This window comes from Strigops habroptila, chromosome 3 (genome assembly GCF_004027225.2).
Source record: "Strigops habroptila isolate Jane chromosome 3, bStrHab1.2.pri, whole genome shotgun sequence".
In the NCBI taxonomy this organism is placed as follows: domain Eukaryota; kingdom Metazoa; phylum Chordata; class Aves; order Psittaciformes; family Psittacidae; genus Strigops; species Strigops habroptila.
In genome coordinates this window covers 61210837-61228490 of record NC_044279.2, presented here as the reverse complement: position 1 = coordinate 61228490, position 17654 = coordinate 61210837, and the positions used below count along the sequence as shown (strand labels likewise).

Sequence of the window (17654 nt, the reverse complement as noted above, 5' to 3'; positions counted from 1 at the left end):
AAAGACCTCTGTGTTACCATGTATGCCACAAAATGGCAGTAAGCGTAAGATGTAGAAAGGCAGATGAAACACCATCATTCAAAGTATGATACCTGGTGTCTTCACTGCTTGAATAGTTTCTCATTAGATGATTACGGTTACCACCTAAAGTCAGACATTGTAAAACGTAGCTATTTTAGCAGATAGATAAAGGGTGGGAAGGTTCAATTTCTTTATTTAGGTAACTTGTATCTGTTTCCTTCAATTCTAGGCAGCATCACTATCACCCCACAGGACTCCCGCTGGGTGGGTGCGTGGTGGCTTGGTTTTTTAATAGGTGGAGTAATCAGTTTCCTAGCTGCTATTCCATTCTGCTTCCTGCCAAAGAGCCTGAAAAAGCCAAAGGAAGCCAACAATGACCAAACTTCATATGGTCTCTTGGAGAACATTGGTTCTACAGGGAAGAAACATATTGCTGCAAAACCTAAGCCCAGGAAGTGGTCAGTAATACTGAAAGGCAAGTGTTTCGCGTGTTGTATAAATGTGAAAAGGCAAAAGCACAATGTACAGCAGGAATGTAATAGTTCTGAAAAATATTTTGCCTCCCTTGCACTTCAGTCTGAACCAGTTAGCGTCCCCAGGAAGGGAGAGGTCTGCTAAAAGTTATTAAAAGTCAAAGCGCTTGTTCAAGACTGTGATCTACTGCATGCATAACTTGCAATGCATCACAGCCTGAGCAGCACCTACCTCTAAAATTTTGTGGTAGAAGAAATTTGAGGAGTGGAAAAATTGTTTCTGTATCAGGACCTAAAGAAAATATTAGAAGTCTCCTTTTGCAATATGGAAAGCCAGTTTATTCATCCGATCATCATACAGCTCATGGAGACGCTGAAGCACACTGCTGCCTAAGGAAAACACACATGTCCTCAGGCTAAGAAAGGGGTGAAAAGGAAGTGAGAAGAGAGCTTTGCATCATTAGTCAAATTCTCCTGTCTTTGTTCAGATCCCAGAGGAAGACACTGTATCTCCACAAAGGCAGCTCTTACTTAGCCTTGAACCTGTGATAATATCTATGTAAGCTCAAAGAAGTGGAGCCCTTTAGTCTTCATGTGCAGACATCACTAGAGCACCCAGGCTTTAACCCAGACTTCTGTCTTCTTTTAGGATTCTCTTCCTGTATCTCAACCTCTGGTGTTTTTCAAGAATCAGATTTTGCTTTTAGATACTCACATGCAAATGAAGATCAGTATGACTTGCACTTAGACAGCTGAGAGAAGGATTTTGCCCTAAGTTTTGTAGATTACTCACCAGTAATTATGCCATGCATCTTTCAAAGCCAACTCATATATCCCTTTCTTTCAGATTTCTATACCTCCCTGAAAAAAGTATTGAGTAATCGAATGTACTTTACATTTCTGTGTTGCTCACTGTTACAGTTTAATAGCTTTATTGGTTTCTTGACTTACAAACCAAAGTACATGGAACAGCAGTATGGACAATCTACATCTAAATCTAACTTTCTAATAGGTGAGTTACACTGTGCAATGACTGCTTATGCTACAAGCATTTCATGGGAATAAGTTCTGGCATGCTTTTTCCGGGACTGAATTCCTTGAAGAACAGGCTTATGTAAATGGCAGTCTGTCCTGAACTTGAATTATATAAAGGCAGCATACAAACTAATGTTTTGGTGCTTATGGGACCAGAAGAAATTATTATATATGATACTATATGATATTATATTAAATTATGTCATGTCATGTCGTATTATATATAATGTCATAGTCTGTTATGTTATGTTATGTTACGTTACATTACGTTACGTTAATATTTACATTATAAGAAGGGGTCCCAAAATATGCAATGAGTATGTTGTGGGAGTTTTAATTGCTGCAGTGAAAGTGGGATTTAAGGGTTAGGCGCTTCAAAAATAGCATATGCAACCCAGGGATTAGGCTGAGCACAAAGCCACCTAAAGTCATCCTAATAGAACTTCAAGCTACCAGGGACATCAGTGTGAGGACAGACTTTGGCTCTTAAGCCCACTGTGACTTTTTATTTTAACATTCTCTTTCTATAATCTCTTTCAGGATTGACATCCTTACCTCCTGTAGGTATTGGAATTTTCCTGGGGGGCCTTTTAATGAAAAAGTACAAAATGGGCATCATTGGAGCAACCAAGTTTGCATTTTCCATGTCATTTGTGGCCTATACCCTCACTCTCTTGCACTTTTTTGTTGGCTGTGAGAATCACGTGGTAGCAGGAATGACAGTGTCCTATCAAGGGTGAGTATAAAATGAAGAAGAGTATGATTTTCTCCATGGCAGCAATAGTTAAAAAAATGTACTATGACATCAACGCTAAAAGAGGAACATTCTTTTGCAATCCTTAAGAGAAAGTGAACACTATCACATGTTAGTGTGATAGTTTTGTTGGTCAGCAGAGTGTCAGCCTGCCAAAGCACAACACTAGTTAAAGATTGGTTAGAAATACATTAGTAAAATTGCATTATTACTGATGTAGGTTTTTTGGCTGAGTGTGTGTGTGTGTGTACGTGTTGCTGTTTCACATAGCGCTATGTCTACACATTGCGCTATGTCTACACCAGAAGTAATTTTCTAATGATGAAGTGTATTCAATAAAAGAGTGAAGCATATGTGACAGAGAGCACTGGTAGCATATCCTACACAGAGACAGAAAGACTGCAACATGCTAGACTCTCAGCCTCTGTAAACCAAAATGAACCTTTTATGCCTACTGAAAATGCTCTCTCTTCTCAGGAGAGAACCAGGGTTTAAAAGTTACAGGCTGTTATTTTGTCTTGGAGAGAGAGAAGATACCACTAGAGGGGATGCATGCTGGGATCTAGCTGTCCAGGGGGCCCAGCAACACACTAGCATATGGGTTGTCACTGCCTCATGTCCAGGCTTCTCAGAGTACCTCATGGCTAGTGTGAACCTGTCTGCATCTCCCTGAAGACTTACCCACATTTCAATAGTTTGTCGCTAAAGTTCATTTATCAAGCCATACTTGTTCACAGCTGAAAATGTGGAACTGGACAGGCAGGATGCTAAGGATATTTATATTTCTTGGAACCTGAGAAATAACTGTTGCTTGTCCTGTACTCTGCAACATTTCACTAAGAATGCAAATGGTGGACCAGGGAATGCAGTTAGGAAGTGTTGAGATGAGAAAGATGACAAGCACATAAGTTTAATTAACCCAGAAAGGAGAAAATGAGGGAAAACATCCCTCTTCGTTACAGATCTCAGTACCCAAAAAATGTCTGAAAGCAAAAGGGAATGCTGCATTCTCCATATCCTCTAGGAAGAGTCAGGCTGGGCTTTAAGATATGGGTATTTTTTACTATAGAGACTAGGAAATCTGGTTTCTATCACTGGTGCAGTTTTACCAGGAACTAAAGATGTACTTGATGAGACTGTGTAAACTGTTGCTAGCTCTGTGTTCAATTAGGTGATAGTCTAGATGACCTCTCAAAGTTTTTACTTTTTCTTTTGTGTCTACCTCTGCCAAATAAATCAGTAACAATGTTTCTATTTCTTTTAAAATTCTTTATAATCTAGTAAGCACTTTAATCTCAGTGCAAGTAGGATGGAACCTCAAACAAACAGATAAATACTGTAGAGACTCAACTATGAAAATGTATGTCCTGGGCATATGAGGTGGGTTTCAGGACAGCAACAGTGTCCCACAGAAGAGTAGATTCACCGACCTCAACACTGAATTAGAAGTTCTTTATGCTCTTACACCTGTCTAAATTTAATTTCCAAGCAAACCCATTCCATACCATGAAAATGCTGTATTTTCTGAGTGCAACTCTGACTGCAAATGCTCCTCCCATGTGTGGGATCCTGTGTGTGGAGACAATGGAGTCACATACGTTTCGGCATGTCTAGCTGGCTGCACGGCTTCGGTGGGACAAGGGAAGAACACAGTAAGACCCTGCTTCAGTTTCTGAAGTTTTCTACTAGCTTATTTGCCATGTAACCTCAAGGATTTAGTATTTTAATGTATTTAAGGAAAAGCAGTTACTGGGGACCAGTCAGTAAAGTATTTATAATTTCTGGCTATAAACAGCACAGAAGACAGAGAGATTTCTCTGAGTTACTGCAAGCTGAAGAAAACATGCTACCTCCTTGTTGTAGATATTGATTTTCATCTTTTGTAGATTGAACACACGAGGGGAAAACAAACAGATCAAAGTGGTTACATGTGGTCTGAAGGTTGTCCATGGCTTGCCTTTCATAAACCTGATTTTGGGTGCCCTGAGGTTTTAGCCAACAGTTGAAGTACACTAAGATAGTGTACTTGAGAAGTACAGATGAAGTACTAAAGACAGTACAGTATTTTCCCCAATACTGATCATTAATGTGTAAGTACAAAGAATGACTTGAGGGGAGGCAGTTTGTTTCTCCCATGTGAGACTCTGGGATGGCAGGATTCTACTTATTTTTCTGGCTGACTGATTTCTGCTCAGCACAGAGTGCTAGTGATAATGCAGAGAGTCCCAAAGAGTAAGCTCCAGGCCATGGATATAAGCCTTCTTTGGACTGTAACATTCCCATGTTTTCTGATACCAGATAATCACTCCAGAAGATACATGGTCTGGAGCTTTTTCTTGCAGCCAGGCAGTTTTCTCTCCAACAGATTTTTCTTTGAGGCTGGTTTCTCTCTGCTTTCTACAGTCATCTTCTCCAAAAGACATTATTTGCTTAAAATCTTAAGGTGGGAGGAAAGGGAGAAGGACTCAACAGCATCCATGACAGTGGGACCACTAACTCCCACACCAGTCTGTCTCTGTAGAGGTTAAGGTTTGTGGCTTACAGTTCCTTTTACCTCAGCACGCCCTCAAGCCCCAGAAGCCTTAGCTAAAAGCTATTGTTCCTAAGCTCTCAGTATGTCTACTACTGATCTCAGGGCTCTGCATGAGCTGTGTCTTGACAGACAGCTACCACTTACAGCTGTGAGGTACCTCTAGTGGGTCAGCATTAGCAGAAAAGGAGCTGTGATCCTGGTGCTTTTCACAGACATAAGCCAGCAGAAAGGGGGTGTCACCTAGCAGCAAAAGGCACAGATCCTTGAACCTCACTTTTCCACTTTGACAGCCCTCTGGGAACATAAAGGCTGAGACCAACCACAGAAGTCCTGCAGGTACTCCAAACCTCCTCCAAAAAGGGTTACTATGTCCACTGGCAAAAACATGCTGGCACGGAACACCTCTTCCAACTGTTTGCAGGAAAGAAAAGAAGAAGCTGCTGTCCATTGCTTCAAGAAAGCCAAATAAGATGATAGGAATGGGATGCTTAGGAGGGCTTCAGAATCTGCCTGTGTCTGAAAGCAGGATTACCCATTGCATGAGTAGTGTCCTATCAAATGTGCTTTGTGTCTTCCAGGTCTTCCATAACTGCAGCTGTATTGAAGCCAGCAGTTCATGGACAGGAAATAACTCTGCCACTTTGGGGCAATGTCCAAAAAGTGAAGATTGTTCAAGGAAGTTTATTTACTACACAGTAATACAAGTCCTAAGTGGCTTTTGTTATGCATTGGGAGGAACCCCAGCATACCTGATTATGTTTAGGTAAGAGAAACTAACTGTGTACCAAAGGTAGAGGCTTTCCAACAAGGGCATCAAAACTATGTTTAGGTTTCTCTCCCTTTGGAAAAAAGATTCTCTTGCAGTATAACATGCTTTCTTTAATGCACTTTGTCATTTGCCATTTGTTTGTAGCTGTTAGCATCAAACCTGCCTTTGCTGCTGTCTGTAAGTTGATTCTAGTGTATTGCTTCCAACTACTGCAAAATGGTTTCTCTCATGCCTGTCATACGCCCAGGCTTTCTAGAACACGTCCTCTTTGTCTACTTGGTTATTCTGCCTGTATGGATTTTGAAAATGCTTGAAAATGCATTTCTGGATTGTATTTACCAGATGGCTGGAAATTCATGACATGTATGGGCTCAGTCTGAGGGTCCTATGCTCCTGTCTGTCAGGGTGCACAGGTTCAGGCATACCAGGATGTGATTTGGAACCATGTGTACCAATTAGCACATACTTTTCAGTAACCTGAAAAGAAAGCTTTCTCAGTAGAAAAACGCATTAATGGCAAATTTAATGATAGTCTTAAGAACATTATGTCATCCTAAATAAGCACGGAAAACAGAATGTGAACTTCCCTCCCTTCCTTACCTCTGTGAGATGCCTTTTGGAGTGTTGACCATTTTAGTTTTTGTAAGGAGATGGCAGAAGTTGGATATATTATGGATTCAGGATCTGTGGTGCCCATTTCTGATGCTTGGAGTGTGGTTCCAACAGACAGACATATTGCCAGATAGCTTTGTGTAGTTCAAGATGTGGCATTGCACAGAGAAATGTCATTCGAGAATAGAAAGATACTGCACTAACACACCTACTTGCAACATCTGTGTCTTAAGGCAATATGATGTATCCCATCAAGTGAGGAAAATGTATGCCAGGGAGTTAAGGCAATTGGAGAGCCCACTTCAGTAAGACTAGGATAGACTGCGATTGTGACTTTAAAATCGCACTTTTTGAATTATGCTTAAGTGAACGGACTTCTCAGGAGCTATGTGATGGAAAATAATAGATTAATTCACCTTTTTCATACCACTTAATGTATTTTCAGCAGATGTAGGAAGCACTCACCCTCCAAAGTTTGGCTTTCTGTCATTAAAAATATTAAAATCAGGGTAATTAACAGCAGTTTAATAGGCATGTCTCAACACTAGATTAGATAGGCAAATACGTCATACTTATCCCTCTTTCTTTCAGATGTGTTCAGCCAGAGTTGAAATCTCTTGCTGTTGGTCTACACACACTCATTATGAGAATGCTAGGTAAGAGGTCATTTTGACTGAGATGCTTCTTCATATGTCTTTAAATGACACCAATGCAATCACTATTTGCAAAACAGATAAATCCTTGAAACAGCTGTTAGATCCTTGGATGTTCCTGAAGATACCGGGATTTTTTCCTGAAGGTCCAATATTCAGTCAAGAGTTCATTGGGAAACTACCTAACATAATTCTGAAAATCTTTGACCTGTTGTTCAAATGGTGTTGCAGTTTGGGAGCTTGGTGTCCCAAAATGGGAAGAGTTGCTAAGCAAAATTAAAGTATTACCTTGTCTTTCTAAGCACTGACCCCTTTCCATAGGCTTATGCTTCAGCACTTTGAACCAGCATGCTCCTTCCATTGCAAGGAAGAGTAGAGCCACTGTCATTGTTTCAAAAAAGCTGGCGTTTTTTTTCAGTGACTTGGAGATTAAATCTTATGTGCTCTCATCTTCCTTCTCTAAGGAACTTCCAAAAATGATCATTTGTCCCATCGTTCCCTGACTACAGAACTGATGATCATAATACACAGGTCTTTATAGATATATTACTGAGTTCAGATTCTCACAAGAACCCTAGGGCAGAACAGGCTGACAGTATACCTGTTTTTACAAAATAAATTATTTCCTACATCAAATACAGGATGCTCCTGCAGGAATAAAGCTAATGTGAAACATAGTCCTGTCTATGCTAAAGCCTTCCCCTGAAGTTAATACTTGCCTTTACTTCAACAAGGCTAGGATTTTGTCCCACGTCTGCCAAGTTTTGCAGTAAAGCATAAGCTCATATCTGGCCAAGTCACACTAAGGATTTCAGCTGCTTTACCCTCATTCAGGCAGGAAGGACCATCAGCCAGTGTGGCTAATTCAGGTTATGCATAGAAGAAGGAACGATTCATCAGAGCCATGCTTGAGAAACCAGTGTGCATGACTACAAGCCTAGCCAAATCCATCAGACCACATTTCCTGGGGACTGATGATCCACATGGCACAGAGAAGGTGTCCCAGATTACAGTGATTCTGATAAAGGCAACCCCCTCACAGTCCATTCCACCTATTGCCACTACTGAAGCATCTAACTTGCCACTAAGAAAATAATATAAAGTTGATTCCTAAAAATATGTCTTTTCCTATGATATCTTCTGACATTTTTGTTTGTTTCCTTCCAGCTGGGATTCCAGCACCGGTTTATTTTGGTGCACTGATCGACAAGACATGCTTGAAATGGGGAAGCACAAACTGTGGGCACCAAGGGGCTTGCCGGCTGTATGACTCCAACGCATACAGGTAAGGCAAATTAAGGCACAATAAACCTCATGCATTTCCTTTCTACAGATAGACACGATTTGTCATGCTATACTACAGTGTATGAAGCCGTTCATCAAAAATTATGGATGGATAGTGACTCTGGACTCAGATTTAGGTCAGTCCGGAATTCCTGAAATTGAGAAATCTTAAGATCAAATCTAAAACTCTTAGTTTTTAGTCAGTTTTTATGTTGTGCAAAAATCATTTAATATCAATGACAGATTTCTGGAATTAATTATGTATTTTTAATATCCTTTGAGTCAATTTAAAAGACTTGGTATGATAAAAAGATTGTATGATTTACCATCAAGAGGAAAGTTACTCAGATCTGCCTTGTTTGCAGGTAGTTTATTCCTACTGGCAAGAATGTTAACTTTGCGTATTGGCCACATTTGAGAGAAAAATAAACGAAAGTAAATAATGCTGACCAGCCGAAGGTGTTGGTTAAACACAAACACTATTGGTCTCCAGAAGGAATATTCAGAGATTATTCTAGGTTTCACTCAGACCTTGTCCACTTCTGATGTGTTTTTTATTTTTAAATACAATAGCCCACTCTGGTGTTCTCAATGTATTTCCAGCCCTAAAAAGTGTAAGGCCTTAAAGTGATCCAAAAATCTTCCAAAACAAAGGGAAGATGATGGAATTTTTGCTTTGCAACTATCTTCATAAACAAAAAGAATATTATCAATCCTCTAACATAAATTTTTGCAAGCAGAAATGTCCAGTTTATGGTTCCATTCACAAATACTGAGTTTTAATGTTTTCCTCTAGGCTTTTTTGGCATATATGTGATCCTTAAAAGCCAGTGATCTTCTTCAGTGTCTTTGAAAACTTCAATGCTTGACACTATCTTCTATGCTCTATCCCACAGGTATGTCTACCTTGGTTTATCAGCAGTATTAAGAGGTCCTTCCTACTTGATCGCAGCCCTTTTTTATATACTGATAAAGAAACAGTTTCAAAATAAGGACTGCAGGCCTATAGAAAATGGAGGAAGGGAAGATGGTCCTATGAATAAGGAAGATAATTGCAAGATCAAAGAACATTTGCCAGGTTCTTCTGACGCGGAGAATGAATCATGTATTTAGAAAGCCTCTTAGACCAGTGGCACATGAATCAGGACAGGTTCTTTTAGAAACAACTTTCACCATATTATGAATAACTAGATAATAAATAATAGCACAATTCAGAAAGCAAAACTAATAGCAAACCTGTGATCAGCAACAACAAAACCTAACATGCAAATAAGAAAGTGCCTTATGTCTAGTGCCAAACTTACCTGGTTACCAGGAATAAACAGCCCAGGTTACATGAACTGAACCAAATTCTCAACAGATAAAGGAAAACCTCCCTTTGCACTTCCAATAAAGCCAGTCTGCAATTTTTAGTGGGATCAAAAATGACTGCTGGCGGAACAGCCCACAAAACGTGATGCTGATCCTGTATACAGATCCGTTTGGTAGACTGGCAAGGGAATGACAAGCTCACTGCTAAGAGCAGCTTTCCGATTTCATCAGATCCAATCAGAATTCACAGTAAAACCAAAGCCTTTAAGCAAAACATTTCCACCTTATCTAAATGAATCATTGCGACAATTTTCCTTTGCAAAATTGACAAAAGCAGTATTTTTCTAACAAGCATTTTATCTTAGCTCAGCTGAAAACTTTATGCCTACTTAAACCTTCAAATAGGTTGCCATAAAGGAAATATCTTTTTTTTTAATCTCAGTGGTAGCATTTTATTAAAAACTAATTCTTTTAGTTAAGTTGCTATGAAACATAAGAAATATTCTGAATTTTGTAGTGATGTTTTCTTAGCAAAATCCACCTGACACGTGCTCGTGACTTTATTGCTATGCCATGTACTGTCCAGCAGAGGACACTCAAACAACAACATTGCCCCTATGACTACTGCAAATACTCGATACATTTGTCATGTTCAGACTTTATTGTTCTGGGAGAAGTTCATCGTCAGGCAGGCAAAACACTTACCTGTGTTTTCATGCATCTTAAAACTTCCTCAGCGCAAGCCTTTAGTTCATATATTCAAAGTCGCTTTTGTGTATTTGTGGGTTTGTATTCATCATATTTGCGTCACTCAAAGCTTGACAACTATTATTACTCTAAATAAAAAGATGTATACTTGCATACCATTTCACAAGAGTGTGATTGCATTCTCAGCTTGATACTTTAAAATAGCTGCTCAAGGCTCAGTGGGATATGGTTAATAGACGTGTTAGGTAAAACGAAAGTATACTGAGCAAAATGCTGAGTTGTTTTCAAATGTGTTGTCTGTCATGACAGTCACTTAGCAGTGATTGCAGCAGCTGAAGGGAAAAGAATGGGACTTTTTTTCCAAATGAAGTGATATTTACTGGAGGCAGAGATTCTCCACCCAGCAAAACTGATATGGTCTCTTCTTACAACTGCATTTGCAAACGCTTTGACTTATCCAGATACAGACATATATAGATACATTCATGGGAATGAACTGTGGGACCTAAAGGAATGAACTATCTTATCTAACTACTGGACTTGGGAGTGAGTTTTGGCAGTGAAAATAATTGCAAAATAATTGCAACTGTCTAGTTCTGTTTGTTTTTCAGCTGCTTTGTCCATATGATACTTCATTAACATGTGTTGATGCACATACAATTTCCTGTGGTGTCTTTAAAACCAGGGCTTTGGGTGAGGCATTTTTAACCCAAAATCTGTAACCTTTCAAAATATATTGGTTTTAACTGAAAACTAGAGCTAATTCCAGATAACAGATTATGAGAACTATGCACAAAGAATCAACAATGCCAGAAAAAGGTGGTATGGCCTTTAGCAAATTTAGGAAGCTATTACTCCAGAGTCACGAGGTCAAGGAGGTGTCAATATACTGGCCTTTTTGGACACAGAGAAGGCGGTTGGCAGAAGAAGGTTATAACCTGCTTATCAAGGGGGTTTTCCCTTTTCTTGTGGAAAAAGTGCTTACAGTCAGAAAGAGCCCAGCTGCCTTTGGGTGCCACAGCAGATCTTCACCTGCAAGGGAAAAAGAGAGAGAGAGCAACATTTTGATTAGTTGCTAGCCTTGAAAAAACTGTGATCTCCTCTCCATCATTAAAAAGCTACAACTGTAGGTCATGGATCTATGGTGGAAGGAGAGCAAATAGGACAAATTGTTTCATCTCACAGTGCAATTCTGCAATTAATTTTGTGCTACCCTTGTGCCCTGAGAGCCCTTGCTGCAAGAGAAACACTGTGCATGCCCACATGCATACACGTGCACAAAATGGCAATCTCTGCTTCAAAATGCATGCATTTGAGGTAAGACAAGATATATATTGCCAAGCAGGAAATCAGCAAGAAATAATGATGACTGCTCCTAAGCATGTTCAGGAGACATTTGAAGAAAGCTAGGAAGATAATTTTGAACATCTTTACAGTTCTGGGAGGAAAACTTACTTGGTAGTAAGACGTGCATGAATGTGTTTCAGCAATAACCTGTCACTACAGCCGCAATTTTTACACACTAAGTAAAATTAAATGCCTACATCTACTCCTTTATCCACTGCTGTAGATAAAAGGCAGGCTGATTTTATTCAGGTGCCTCCCTTTATGTACTGAAGTTTTGAACGTTAGGAGTAATGCCTCTAAACCCAGACAGACAGAGTTTACAATCCAAAAAACTGGAAGTTGTTGCAAAACTTGGGGGTGGGCCCTTGGTTTTCTTTGCATATTTTTTTCCCGTCATTTTTTTTTTTTTTTTTTTTTTCTTTTTCCTTCCCCCCCTAGATAGGTGGGGTTTCTTGGCAGTGTAAAAAAGCAGTGTAAAAAAAAAGGTTTTATGTTTCACACTTATAATGTCTCAGCCTGGTTCCTCTTCATGTTTCTGATTTGGCCCAAGCCAGGCCAGGTGAGACTGCTGCAGAGGTGGCAGGTAACTGTTGAAGAGACATGTCCCTGGGTGTCCAGATTAAGAGCTTACCAGCAACATAAGTTTCTTGCAAACATTAAACTCTGAGCTTCATAAAAGAGCACGAAAAGGGAGGCAAATTATAAATAATGCTCTTTGAGAGAAGAATGGGTGAAAACAAAGAAAAGAAAAGATGAAAGCATTTGCATAATGAGCTCTGGGAGAGCAGGAGAAAATCAAAAATCTGATGAAAAGTTTAAGAAATTATCTTCCCCCTGTGAGAGAAAGACAGCAAAGGTGACATGCTATCAGCTGCTAAATAAATTTACGTTTTGGTGCTGTGCATCGCAGGGGAGAGAAAAAAAGTACAAAAAGAAAAAAAGCCTTTTCCTACCTTGCTATTTTCTGTGCTTAAAGCAGGCCAGGGAATTATTTTTGTCTTTTTTGTTAGCACACAGGAAAGTAACTGTATTTAATCTTTCCCACTGATGTCCAAAATGAGTATAGAAATACTGTTGGGGCTAAACATGCTTTGCTTAAGGTGCTTTCAAGGGAGTGTCTCCATTTCAAGACAAAGCTGAAACAGAATATAAGTGGTTTTCCAAGGCTGTGTGTAGTTCCATGAGCTTTATGTCTGGATCATGGCAAAGCATGAGAAAGGCTCATTCAGCTTTTATGTGGTATATACTACCCCATGGATGCTATCATAATTTTATTCTGCAGTGGGATCTACAGGCAATAAAATATATCATAGACACATGATACAAACCAAAAACTTCATTTGTCGATTTTATTTTGATGAAAGGCTATCTACTGGTGCAAATCCACCCACTGTGAATAACTCCATTTACCTGTCCAAACTGGAATTTATAAAACTGATTTCTTGGCTAAATGGCCATCTGTCATGCATTTTGCAGCATTATCATCAGATGGTGACTTTTTAAAGATATGCATTTTCTTTTCTAATCAAATTCTTGGAATTTAAAAAATAACATTAATTTAATGCACCAGTGTGAAACTTTCTGGAGTAATGTGGAAACACAAGGAACACTCTACAGAACTGTGGAAGCCCATCCTGAGTGCCCTGCTGGATTACGGTCACAGACCTGGCTAGGGATGGACCACTGATGTGTTCTACTCACTTCAAGGGTAAATGTCTCCTGTGCAGCCAGATCTCTCAAGTCTGTCAAATAGTAAATGTCAAATTTTTTGCTACATTCATCCAGAACCTTAGCAGTTACTCATTATTTTTAAAAGATACTTGCTAGTGGTCAATAATAGCACTAGTTAGTTTTCTTAGTTCAACTTCCCATGCATGCTTTCTGGAATTCCTTACTTCCAGAAATACTAAGTACCTGCAAGTATTTACTTGCAAAAGCTCCTTAGTTTCCAATTATTCATACTATTCGGGTTTTTTTCCTTCTTGAAAACAGATTTTGAAAGAGTTCAATAGCTGACTCATTTCTGAATCATCATTAATTTCAGCCCACTAGTCTTTTTTTAATCCTCATTTTAATACATCGGATTTAAAGTTGTTTGCTGTTTTCATTGACTTTAGGATTGCATTGAGTTAGTTGAAAAGAAGCATTATGAAGGGTAAGAAATGCTTTTGCCATCCAGGTCTCAGAACTGTGCTGAATCCAGCCCTGTTAGAAAAATCCTTCAGGGCTATAAGAAATCCAACAGCTAGTTCTTAAGGTCATCCAAACATTACCAGGTGTAGAACACCTGCCATTGGGTGAGTTGTTATTATCTCTATATTGATGTTATTTAACAGGGGATGCACTTTGCCAGCTTGCAGTCAATTTGAACTTGCAATAAAGGCCAACATTGGTACTCATTGGCATTCCCTGGAAAGTAACTGCAGATGATGCATTTAACAAGTACACACCTGTTTTTCCTGAAAGGCTTCAAGAGGATTGAAGGCTTCAACGAATGTAAAATTGCTGAACAAAACTGCCTTAGCCCTTAGCAGCAGCTACTGGTGGATGGGTGGATGGATGGGCAGGCAAACATTCAAAATCAGAATAAAAATGTATCAGTCCAATGCACTACCCAAATTATTTTATATCCTAAACCAACTGAATTGGTTGAAACACTTATGATATAGTGCAGAGAGTACATCTGGGAAGTCTTTGTAAGACAACAGCTTTTAGTGTTACTTTGAAAGTTGAATTAATAGGGGAAAAGAAAAAGTCATGGGAATACAAGTAACATGATTGAATATAGCAACCAGACTAAGTTGTCTGGTCCAACTTCTTCCATTAAAAAGAAAATCTGCAAATAATCCAGCCCAGTTGACCCAGAAAGGCAATCTCTGGGTAGGTCCTGAATGCAGGGCTAGGATTGTTTGTGTTGACACAAGAGCCCCTGCTCTGTGCAATTTCAACCTGAAGAAAGAGAAAATCCTGTTAAGGACTTAATCTCCTACTTGCAGTCACCTCTCTCCACATTACTGCAACATACCTTCTATGGTGAGAGCTTGATGACCAGCATTAACTGTTTTTGTTCCTTTATGGCTCTTCAGATTTTCTCTCAGACAGTGTCTACTGGGATCTACAGAAAAAAATCTGGTATTTCCACTATGGTTCCATGGTATTTCCACTACAGTTCCCATTAGTGTTTTCAGATCCCAGATGCAAATGCAGCAGATACAACCAACTCAAGTCGTTACTCACAACTGTGGCAGGGAGTCTGCTGTGCTGGTAGGAGCAGCCCATGGGATGTAGGGAAGAGGAACAGCATGTTTGGGCAAAGCTGTGTTCTCCCACTGTTATTATGAATCAGCACCTCATGGAGGGCCACTTCACAGTGGGACATCAGTCTCCAACATTGCTGTGTAGTGAGCCACGCCAGCAACCCATTCTTGTTATCAGGGAGACACATCCAGAGGGAGGTAGTGAGTAGGGCCGCGAGCAGCTGCAGGGGACAAGCCACAAATCTCCCCCACAGGGCTGCATATGGACTCTCTGTAGGGAAGCTTCAAAGTCATGACTGAAGTCATATATTGAGTCACCTAAAAGCAGGATATTGTTGGAGGATGCCTTCTGGCCTCATCTGAAACTGCATTAATACCTTTCCTGTGAAAATGCCACCTGAGCTATGGGAATCGCAGAACTCAGTAGATGTACAGGAAATCCAAGTCTGAGATTTTGTATAACACTAATTTTAGAGGTATGAGCTAATATACAACATCAGTGTTCCATTGATGAGATGATAATAAAATGAGTATATGTTAAAATGAGATTAAGTCATTTACTATTTTTGCAGATAACAGGAAGAGTACTCATTCATTTATGCAGCAATATGTCCTACTGAGGAACATGAAACTCTTATGATTTCTTAACTCATGATTTTAGAGAAGAAGATGCTGTGTTTTTATATGAATGCCTGACAGTGCGACACAGCCAAGGAGATGAATTATTTAGGTTTGGCAGTCACTGACTCAGAATATCTCTGGTTTAAGATGCAGATTTGTTCTAATAATTTTAGAAATATTTCTCAGAATTTTTTTCTGCACCATGTAAGTCTTCTTCTGAGCAAATCTCAATGATTCTGTAAGAATACTTTGTCTATAACTATATTTCTCATATAATTGTTTCTGTATAGGCTCTCTGATTTAAGTTTATTCTATTGATCTACCAAAATCTGCTGGCCTCGTGATTCCTGATAGTCTTGATCACTCAAGACTTATGACTTAGTTTTTCAATACGTGTGGTACATAGCGATTTTAGATTACAGCATCTTTAGAAGAATAAATAAATAAATAACCCCCCCTCAACAATAACAACAAATTAGAAATCAATCCCAGGCTTTCTGCTTCCAGTCCCACACCATAAACACTAGACTATTTGCCAGAGACACCCAAGCATCAGTCTGTGTCCAATAGTGGGCCAGGCAGGAGCAATCTTAGCATGGGGCATGAGTGGGTGGCTGTGTAGAAAGCTCTTACTTAACCATAAGCTCCAACCTCTTGGGCTTTCCAGTCTTTCTGGGTGGCTCCTTTGTTCCACCTGTGCTGGTGGAAGATGATGCCCTGCTTCAAGTGGCTTATCCTATGGACAAGGGGCAAGCCCCAGGAACTGGACTGGGACTGTAAATGCAATGACACCATGGTCAGTCTCAGAAGAGACCAAATCTACTGCACATGCAGTGCACAGCCTGTTCAAACCCACCTTATAACTCCACTGTACTGCACTTGGTTGTGCTATGGATGCCATGCCCAGGTTTTGTTTGATGCTTAAAAGAGTCCCAACTTTCTTAACCAGAGACTGTAACGTGGGGTTTTCAGACCTTAGCTAAGGGCTGTCATCTCCTGCAGGGCACTGCTGGTGCATCAGGCAGGTCTCAGGCTCAAGGGTCCACCTCGTGCACAACGTAGATCTGGTTAAAGAGATGGACATATACAGCATGCATGCATGTTTCCCATGGCCGCTCTTCCTTCATCACATCCCTGGCTATACACAAACAAACCACTTACCTTCTCTAAAAAGCAGTCTCTGCCCCACAGACCACTTTAGTGCAGAGGGGTCTCATGAAGGAGTCTGCTCGGCCTCAAAATTCAGGTGCATCTGCAGCAAGACTTTTTTGGCTTTTAATTCTTGGGCAACTTGAACTGTGATTTAGTTATATTTTAGTAGCTCAGAATAAAAATATGAATTAATTAGAAAGTAAGATATATAAGAAACACTGGAGAAAATAACATGTGATTCATAGCTATATTAACAGTTTCAGCTAGAAAGAACTTTGACCAGAACTAGAAGTAGCCAAATGACAATATATTTCATAGTGAAAAATCAGTAGGCTAAATTTAATGTTACTTTTCTGCTATATTGCTAAAATATTTGAAATGCTTTAAATTTAATTTGACAGCCTGAAGTATTTTCTGTTTATTCTGCAACAGCTAGTACTCTATTCCCAATTTATTTTTATGCCAGGATAGATGGGACTTGCTCGTAATGGGGATACAAAACCCATAGGAGGGCTTCGTCTTTGTGGGATACATGATCCTAATACATGCAGAAAACTGTGGGTTTAGGGCTGCTGGCTTTTTTTCTCTTTTATAAACAACTAGAAAATATAATAAGAACAGGTAGTCATAGGTCATTGTGTCTGTTTGATTATATAAAAGTAAAGAAATGCCAAATAATTACACCATCTTCTGGGATAAAGCTCTGTCTTCTGTAATTATTCTGACACAAGGTCTTTGATAATGCCCTTAAAGGGCTTTTTGATAGCCTCAAACAAGAGCTGTGTGAACACAAGGCTCATGCTCTTAAACCTCCCATAGACTGATAGAAATTCACTGGTTTGACTATTTCCTCATTGGTTTCAGTGGAATCACCATGGTTTAAGGCATGCTAATTTGCCTGTAACGAACCCTAAAATACCTGGCTTGTGGTATAGTTGTAAATTTGCCTCTGAAATAGCTTTCCTGGTTAACAATTTCTCTTACCACCTTAGAATATGCCAGATTTCTTTTCCTTCTTGGAGGATCTTCCTGGTGACGGAACTCAGAGATGTCAGAGATAGCTCTGAGCATGTCACACAGGTCAAAGATACCAGTTTTGATCCTAGAATGAGTAATGTGGCTTT

At 39.6% G+C, this 17654-nt stretch overlaps 1 protein-coding gene across 2 annotated transcripts in view; it reads left to right on the top strand.

Annotated features, from left to right (window-relative positions):
• The window catches only part of LOC115605232 (solute carrier organic anion transporter family member 1C1-like), a 41085-nt gene that overhangs the window by 11180 nt on the left and 12251 nt on the right, over nucleotides 1–17654 (top strand). The window contains exons 8-15 of one of the 2 annotated variants that reach the window (XM_030479366.1): nucleotides 251–496; nucleotides 1342–1506; nucleotides 2070–2265; nucleotides 3773–3935; nucleotides 5395–5579; nucleotides 6789–6853; nucleotides 8018–8135; nucleotides 9031–10324. In XM_030479366.1, coding sequence (XP_030335226.1) covers nucleotides 251–496; nucleotides 1342–1506; nucleotides 2070–2265; nucleotides 3773–3935; nucleotides 5395–5579; nucleotides 6789–6853; nucleotides 8018–8135; nucleotides 9031–9247 — 1355 coding nt within the window. In that variant the 3' untranslated portion in view covers nucleotides 9248–10324. Of the gene's footprint in view, nucleotides 1–250; nucleotides 497–1341; nucleotides 1507–2069; nucleotides 2266–3772; nucleotides 3936–5394; nucleotides 5580–6788; nucleotides 6854–8017; nucleotides 8136–9030; nucleotides 10325–17654 lie in introns of those variants that run through there. The other variant, XM_030479367.1, reaches the window with a different exon arrangement.